The sequence below is a fragment of the Abramis brama genome, assembly GCF_963993115.1.
Source record: "Abramis brama genome assembly, chromosome: 21".
Taxonomy (NCBI): domain Eukaryota; kingdom Metazoa; phylum Chordata; class Actinopteri; order Cypriniformes; family Leuciscidae; genus Abramis; species Abramis brama.
Genome location: NC_139983.1, coordinates 26,820,521 through 26,829,438, shown reverse-complemented (window position 1 = coordinate 26,829,438; position 8,918 = coordinate 26,820,521). Strand labels below are relative to the sequence as shown.

The 8,918-nt window shown below is 34.6% G+C and overlaps 1 protein-coding gene across 3 annotated transcripts; it reads left to right on the top strand.

The window, feature by feature from the left end:
• The first annotated feature begins 1,717 nt into the window (after window positions 1-1,717).
• Window positions 1,718-6,357, top strand: colec11 (collectin sub-family member 11). Of its 3 annotated transcripts, none has more exons than XM_084096279.1 (7): window positions 1,718-1,861; window positions 2,281-2,399; window positions 3,924-3,995; window positions 4,327-4,398; window positions 4,480-4,533; window positions 4,640-4,735; window positions 4,985-6,357. In XM_084096279.1, exons 2-7 carry the CDS (start codon window positions 2,282-2,284, stop codon window positions 5,374-5,376), a joined length of 804 nt encoding a protein of 267 aa, XP_083952405.1. In that variant the 5' UTR covers window positions 1,718-1,861; window position 2,281; the 3' UTR covers window positions 5,377-6,357. The 3 variants fall into 3 exon arrangements, with proteins under 3 accessions (XP_083952405.1, XP_083952404.1, XP_083952403.1); XM_084096278.1 differs by having other exon boundaries at window positions 4,967-6,357; XM_084096277.1 differs by having other exon boundaries at window positions 1,726-1,861; window positions 4,952-5,527.
• The last annotated feature ends 2,561 nt before the right edge of the window (window positions 6,358-8,918 follow it).

Sequence of the window (8,918 nt, the reverse complement as noted above, 5' to 3'; positions counted from 1 at the left end):
AGTTTTGGTTACCAAGGGAAGGATATTCCTTAGCAACACACAAGATCACAATAGAGCTCTGGAGGTGAATGACATCTAAATGGTTTTATTAAGTTTGTTTACTGTGAATATAAATAGCAGCACATGTAGTTCTGATCCTCATTGTCAGTTACTGGCATGTGACTCATTTGTAAGTACAGTGCAACTATAGAAAATTAATTTTGGGGTTTATAGTGCAACCGAGAAAATAAACATTGTTCATTTCAGAACAACAACTACAAAACAGAATTCATTAAAATTCGGAAGAAAAATAAATAAAAGCTAAATAATTACAACAAAAATAAATGAAAACATTAGAAGTTATTATACATTATAATATAATATAATATAATATAATATAATATAATATAATATAATATAATATAATATAATATAATATAATATAATATAATATAATATAATATAATATAATATAATATAATTAATATAATGTAATGCCCGGACAAACAAAAGGTCGCTTTTTGGATTTAAATAGGCAAATACTTAAGAGTCTATGATTGGATCATTATTGCAGTGATTATTATGTTTCTAGCATTTTATATGATTGGCAACAGTTCTTTAACATTAATTGATGAAGTGTGTAGCTTTTCATTTATTAAACAACCATGTAGGAAGACACATCATGGCCATATTCCAGGATGACAAAGCCAAGATTCTTCAGGCTCAGATTGTGAAAGAATGATCGTGAGGGAGCATGAAGAATCATTTTCACACATGAACTGACACCTCTGAGTCCAGACCTTAAATTCATTGAAAGTCTTGGGGATGTGCTGGACGAGACTTTACAGAGTGCTAAACTCTTGCATTGTCAATAAAACATCTTGATCAAAAACTGATGCACCTCTTAGTGGAAATGTTATCTCTTATATTACATGTTATTTCCATCAAGATTTGCCATGATGTGTCTTCCTACATGGTTGATTAAGAAATGAAAAGCTACACACTCCATCAGTTAGGGACAGAAGAACTGTTGCCAAACATATAACATGCTTGAAACATAATAATCACTGCAATAATGATCCAATCATAGACTCTTAAGCATTTGCCTATTTAAATCCAAAAAGTGACTTTCTTTTGGGCCGGGCAGTGTGTATAATATAATATAATATAATATAATATAATATAATATAATATAATATAATATAATATAATATAATATAATATAATATATAATTTTCTGATAATGGCTTTACCAATACACTTTTATTATTATTATTATTTTGAACCTGCAGCACAAGAAACGAGTCCATTCATTTTTCTGGATTTTTCCAGATGGAATTCTGGCAAATGTTTACTGCCTCCCTGTGCACCAATGCACAAACTGCAGCATTTCTGTTCCCAAGCTTTTCGCATCCTGCGTGACCTCAAATTAAACATGCTTCTTTGTAACTTCCTGCTCATTTAAATTGCAATACATTATGTGAAGATAAAATTATGATTGGCTTTAGCATCTAAAAATATAATACCTATATAAATAATACATTTAATTTCTTTCCTTTAACGCTATCTTAACTAAAACTTGTGACAGTTGGGAATGTTTTTGATGCTTAATTTGTGAGGAATGTGTTAAGAGTCGTTCTGTCACCGACCCTGATATTTTCCCGTGGAAATTTCCCATATCAGAGAGAGAGGAGTGTTGCAGAGCCGCTCTTATCTTTGTGTTTACACGTTCTTGCTCACTCTCAGGCCTGTTTCTTGCAGGGTGTGTGATGAAAAATTTCAGAGAGACCACCAGTGAGCAAACCTCCATTAGCTCACTTGGATCCATATACTGGCTGGGACTGCTGCATTTTATATAGTGGGCTTTGAAATTCAACACAAGGTAAGTCCATTTCATAAGCAATACATTGTCCTGCAGGTGGTGTGCAACAACGAGACAACATAGATGTTAAAGTTGGTAGTTACAGGAGACGTCTTGGTGTGACTGTTTACTCTCGAGTGTCGACTTTGAAATGAAGGTGGCCGGTGAGATAGTTTGGGAAGAATATTTTTTTTTTGTGCTCTTTTGTGTATTTTCTTTGCAAATGCTGTTGGTATGACTAGCTTGTTTGTGTTTGTATGTCTGTGACAAGATTAATTGACTGTGGAGACATCGTCTGTTATTGAGTCCCACTTGTTCCATTTTATGAGCACTGAAGCCTTTGTGAATCCAATAATCTGCTTCTACATTTTCCAATCAACATGGCATTGACGTTTGTGTTAGTATTTGACTGTAGACGAACATGAATGTTCTGTTTCCAGTATGGGTGGAGAGAAGCTGATGGCTTGCATGTTAAGTTTGACACTAATGAGGTCAGTTTATGGTCAGCACATGCCAGAAGAACCATGCTCAGTCCAGATCCTCGTCCCTGGACTCAAAGGTACTACAAATAAATTACACCACATTATGCCATCTACACTAATGACACTAACTAATTTAATCAAATGTAATACATTTATTTGATCAAATATACAGTAAAAACAGTAAAATGTGAAATATTATTGCGATTTAAAATAACGGTTTCACTTTATTTTGATGGTGACTACAAGTAACCTATAGTACATGTCAACTAACTCTCATTAGAGTGTTTGTAGAATATTAGTAGACTGGTAGGATTAGGGTTAGAATAAGTTGACACATAGTTGTACTTATAGTCAGTAGAATGTCTGTTGGGGGAGCATCACAATAAAAAGTTTGCAGATATTAAGCAGACAGTTTACTAATGAGAGTTATTTGACATTTAGTTGCAAAGTTACTTATAGTTAACAGAATGATCAGAAGGGACCATCAAAATAAAGTGTTACCAAAATAACTCTTCACTGCTTAAATATATTTTAAAATGCAATTTATTCCTGTGGTGGCATATAGCTGCATTTTCAGCATCATTACTCCAGTCTTCAGTGTCACATGATCCTTCAGAAATCATTCTAATATGCTGATTTTCTGCTCAAGAAATATTTCTTCTTATTATTAATGTTGAAAACAATTCTGATGCTTAATATTTTTTGGGAATTTTTTTTTTGTGGATTTTTTGACGAATATGTTTTTACTGTCACTTTTGATCCATTTAATGCATCCTTGCCTTTCTTTCAGAAAAGGCAGTAGGCCTATATATAGGCCTTCTATCTTTTACTGGGATTTATAATTAGAATTTTGTATGAAAATGACTTATGGTGCGTTCAAGTCATCTCGTAAAGATCGTATTTAGTTGAACGCACATAAACGCCACCACAATGTCGTAATATGAGTGGGAAGCTCGGGATTTCTCTAAGCCCCGATCTTCACGAGTTGGGGGCGTGTCAGTGAGAAACATGGCGGAATACCACAATACTTAAAGGTATTTAACAGTGATATTATCAGGCTTTTCTATTTACAGCGAAGTAAGCTAATTGCCTGCACAGCATATGATGGCATTAATGTAATATGTAACGATAAAGTTTGCAGTGGCTTCATAAATTAATTAAAAACATAAAAAAGCAAAACACATCTGATGCACATTTCTTTGTTCTCCATTTTCTAAAACTAGAGTTTAAGAACTTTGCTGTATTTTTGTGTAATTAATTAAGAGAAAGTGCACCGCCATCTTACTACGACGAAAGTGACTTGAACGCTCCTGCCGTCGTAAACACGACTTCCCACCTCGTACGTACGAACTACCCAGGATGACTTGAACGCACCATTAATTCTTGGCAATCTATTCATCACACTGGACATGGAAGCTCAAATTGTGTGGATTAAACTCTTGGATACTGTATATTTGTATATATTAAGTATGTAGGTGTAGCGTTTTCAGTGCATACAGAAAATGTGCACAGTATACATACGACTGCAACAACAGTGCAAATATATGCTATTCTGAACAGGTTTGTCTGTTACTGTTCAAAATGTTCCTGTTGTCATGTAGGTGAAGCAGGAGAGAAAGGAGAGAAAGGAGCACCTGGGAAACCTGGGAGATTAGGGCCATCTGGAGAGCCAGGTAAACTGTTTTGAGAGGTTCATCAAATTCAATCTCATGCTTTTTAATTACTATCCACTTACAAGTTTTTGATGGCAGAAGAAATTGCAAAATTTTCAAACCAAGTGAGGGGAGCTGCCAAATGTGTACACTTTAAGGAGCCCCTAAAACGTCCCTTATCTTGCTTTTAGATAGTTGAGCTCATGTGAGCCAGGATCATGACTTGTGTTTATACATGCCTTTAATGATTCAACATACTGATAAACAAGGGAATCAAACTCCAGGGATATTCTTTGGTTCGTATCCATGTGTTTTATTTTTGTACATATTAAGTTTATATGTTATTTTTCAGGTCTCCCTGGAGTCAAAGGCCAAAAAGGAAGTTCTGGACATTATGGGAAGATGGGTCCCTCTGGATTTAAAGGCAAGCTTATGAAAAAACTACAAATCTGAAAGTAATCAGGCTTGTGTGGTCTAACTGCTTAATAATGGTACATTTTTCTAGGTTTAAAAGGTGATGTGGGAGATCCAGGACCTAAGGGCCCAAATGGAGAGCCAGGTAACCGTTGCTAAAACAGTATTAAGTTCATATCAGTTTAATTAGGAATCGGTTTAATGCTTGGAGAGCTCGTGTGAATGGTCTCATATTTAATTTGTCTCCCCAGGTGTCCCCTGTGAGTGTGCACCCTTACGGAAAATGATTGGTGAGATGGATAATCAAGTGGCGCAATTAACCAGTGAGCTGAAGTTCATTAAAAATGGTATGTCCAAAAGAAAGAATGAACCGTTTGCTCTCTCAACCAGCGTTCATGAGATTACAATAACGTGAAGTTGATTCATACAGTTGTTCGCTTTGATGTGAAGGGTGAATACGCCTAGATAAAAGTATTTAGCCACTCGCCAGAAGCTCTTTTGTTTGACTGTCAGAATGCACTTGTGTGAATGCTGGCTGCTGCGGTGTGATTATAGAATTTCAGATCCTCATTTTTCAGCACTGCCCTCCCCTGCAGCTGTCGCTGGCATCAAAGAGACAGACAGCAAGGTCTATCTGCTGGTGAAGGAGGAAAAGCGCTCCAGGGATGCGGAGGTGTTTTGTCAGGGGCGAGGTGGACACCTGGCCATGCCCAAGGATGAGGCGTCTAACAAAGCCATCGCTGCCTACATCACCGAAGCTGGCCTCAGTCGAGTGTATATCGGCATCAACGACCTGGAGCGAGAAGGCCACTTTGTGTATGTGGAGCGTTCACCCATGACCACTTTCAGCAAGTGGAGGGAGGGCGAGCCAAACAACGCTTACGATGACGAGGACTGCGTCGAGATGGTGTCTTCAGGCGAGTGGATTGATGTAGCTTGTCACCTCACCATGTACTTTGTGTGTGAGTTTGACAAGGACACAGTATGACTTCATGGAGCATCTATTGGGCGGAAAGTCAATTAGAAGTGTTTAAATACTTAAGCATAAAAAAAATTAAATGAAAAAGGTACAGCATTTATAGCTTTTCTCATTTTTCACGTAACATTTTAAGCAGTCACAGCAGTGTGACATGCTATATTTGATGCAAAACTGTTTAAAACAACATCCAGTTAGGTTATACTTTATCTCAATGGTCCACTTTAGACATTCTACTAACTATAAGTAACTTTGCAACTCTCATCAGAGTGTTAGTAGGTTAGAGTTAGGTGTTAGGGTTCATGTTAGCAGAATAAGCTGCCATGTAGACATGTAAAATGTCTGTTGGAGGACCATCACAATAAAGCATTAACGCCAAGGTCATGGGTTCGATTCCCAGGGAAAGCAAGAACTGATAAGAATGTAAAATGTCTACCTTGAAATGCAATGTAAGTCGCTTTGGATAAAAGCATCTGCCAAATTCATAAATGTAAATTATGGAGACAGTTTACTAATACTCTAATGAGAATTGGTTGACATGTAGTTGCAAAGTTACTTATAGTTAGTAGAATGTCAAAATAAAGTGTTAATGACCTTTAGTTAATGTGGTTATACACATAGTTTGGGGTTAAGAATTCTGAATGTTTTTTGAAAGAAGCCTCTTATAATCACCAAGGTAAAACAGTAAAAACAGAAATAATATTACAAAAAATAAAAAAAAATTTCCTGTGATGGCAAAGCTGAATTTTCAGCATCATTTACCCCAGTCTTCGGTGTCACATGATCCTTCAGAAATCATTTTATATGCTGCTCAAGAAACATGTCTTATTATTATCATTGTTGAAACCAGTTGAATGAATATAACGGATTAATATAACCTTTAAAAGGACAGCATTTATTTGAAATAGATATCTTTTATAACATTGTAAAATGTCTTTACTGGCACATTTGATCAATTTAATGTCCTTGCTGAATAAAAGTATGAATTTCTTTAAAAAAAATAATAAAATAAAAAATAATAATGAAATGACCTCAAAGCGGTGATCTATACTGCACATGCCTTTTAAAAAACGCAACTAAGAGACTATCTGGAATTTTTTTACTTTTAACATGTATTTGTCACACAACAGTATACATTATACAGATCAATAAACACACGTAGATAATTAAAATTTTCCAGGTTTTATTGCAGACTCGGACAACTTTATTATGATAGCTGGACATCTAGTTTACTAAACTACATTAAAGTATAAATGTAATCAATTAAATGGACAAACAAGACTTGCTTTATATTCCACAGATTTAATCTCTCTCTCTTAATTATCTATTATAATAAATGAAATAAATAAGATCACCATTTCTTATTTTATTTAAGAAATAAAAAATAACACCATCACAAACGGCCTATCATATTAAGATGATTTATATCTTTAACATTATTTGCTTTGTGTTAAAGTGGTATTAAACGTTCCCTGAAATTATGTTAGAACTAAAGAAGTCCATTTGTTTCCTCCCTCAGTACTTTGGGATGAATTTAATTTAAAAAAAATATATATATATTAATGGAAAAATATACACATACAGATGATAAAGTTTATGTCCATACTTCTTGTCAACTTCCCCATACTGCTTTAATTATGATATTATATCATATTTAGTAACACTGTTTAGTTTCTTGAGATTTTTTTTTTTTTTTACTGCTCCTAGTCTTACTAAATCTGTGTAATCTTAATTAATATGGTAAGTTATTTCTAAAGCATAATAGATACATTAGGGATTCATTATACGGCATATATTTGATATGTCTGTTATTTTAGTAAATAAACAATAAATTAACACTTGTATCTGTATATCATGAACAACCATTTTTTTTCTAATACATTCTTTGTCCAGTAGTAACTTTTTGTGTATTTTCAACGTGTGTTTTTCTGAGGCACTAATAAAATTTCATTAGCCTACTCCTGTTTTACTTGAGGCGTTGCAGTTATTTTGATAGAGTTATAATCTGGCGCTCTCTAGTGGTCACGTCTGGCTCTACACACTCTCATTGCCGTTCTGCACTTACTGTGTGTGCTGCCAATGACAAGGTCAAGCCGTCCCAAATTAACTATGCATGAAAATATAACAGAAGGCAGGAAATCTGATTAATTTGTGGCAAAGTGGCAAACTGTATAGACTACCATTCCCCCCTCCCCTTTAGAATGAATGAACTTTAAAAACATAATCAGGCGACATGCTTGTGTAAACTGATCTGTTATATTACACTGCCTGTCAGACCAAACAGACAATGGCACAAGGGACATATTCTGCTAAACTATATATTGTGACCATAGATTGTACAAAAATATCATAAATCTGCTAATTAGTTTAAATCAGCTTGACCAGAAATGTAATTTAAGTCATTCTTAAAGAGATAGTTCACACAAAAATGATTTACTCACCCTCATGTTGTTCCAAACCTGTATGAATTGCTTTCTTCTGCTGAACACAAAAGAAGATGTCTTGAAGAATATGGGTAACCAAACAGTTGTGGGGCACCATTGACTAGTATGGAAAAAATACTATGGAAGTCAATGGTGCCCCAGCTGTTTGGTTACAATCATTCTTCAAAATATCTTCTTTTGTGTTCAGCAGAAGAAAGAAATTCATACAGGTCTGGAACAACTTGAAGGTGAGTAAATTATGACAGAATTTTCATTTAAATGATGAACAATTTCCTTTGTCATTTCAGTAAAAGATAGTTTTTTTTAAGAAACCCTATACACATTCTAACCTAATAAATAATATGAAAGGGTTTAGCTTTAATTATATTATTATTTACTTTAATTTACCAGATGCCTATGAAATGTTTGTCGCTTTCATCAGGATAATAAAAATGTGTCCATTTATTTCATGCCATTGCAACCACTATGGCATGATCACTTTTTTTTATTGAACAAAGATCACAGGGAATGCATGTAGGCTATCACACGCTAATAGCACATTCAAAAGGTGAAAGTAGGCTACATAAAAAGGTCAAAGTTCAGAGGATGAAGAGGACGTCCAAAATATTCATGATTCCCTAAAAAAAAAAAAAAGGCTAGGTTAGTAGCAGGTCAATATCACTAGTGTTAGTGCCTTTACATTTTTTTTTGTTTACCTAATTTAAATAGGTTAGGCTATTAACCCACCAAAACAGGAAAAATCTGGTTGACACCTATAGATGAAACTGATATTTTTGAAAAGATGCCCTGCAATGCAGTGTCTGCTACGACATGTGTAAGTAATATGCTAATTAAAATTTAATCAATTGTTTGGTGGTTGTAAGGTTTAGGTAATGCCTGATCGCCGCCGTTAAATCTCCAGTTACCTCACAGACTCAACTAGACTTTTTTTAAAGAGTCAACAAATGAAAAAGAAACAGTTATGGCGCTTCCTTTTAGTTTGAAAGGGAATTGAGGGGTCAATACTTGCCATTTCTTGCGTTTTGGCATTTTCTAAATCTCGTCAAAACAACATCTACTGACTCAAGAAACAACATCTACTTTTTTCAAGAAAAAAAAAAAACTTAAAAA

Coding starts and splice junctions, on each gene's coding strand:
- colec11 (XM_084096277.1), top strand. CDS start 2,282: ATGGGTGGAGAGAAGCTGATGGCTTGCATGTTAAGTTTGACACTAATG. Junction 2,400..3,923: donor CCTCGTCCCTGGACTCAAAG/GTACTACAAATA, acceptor GTTGTCATGTAG/GTGAAGCAGGAGAGAAAGGA. Junction 4,534..4,639: donor GGGCCCAAATGGAGAGCCAG/GTAACCGTTGCT, acceptor TTGTCTCCCCAG/GTGTCCCCTGTGAGTGTGCA.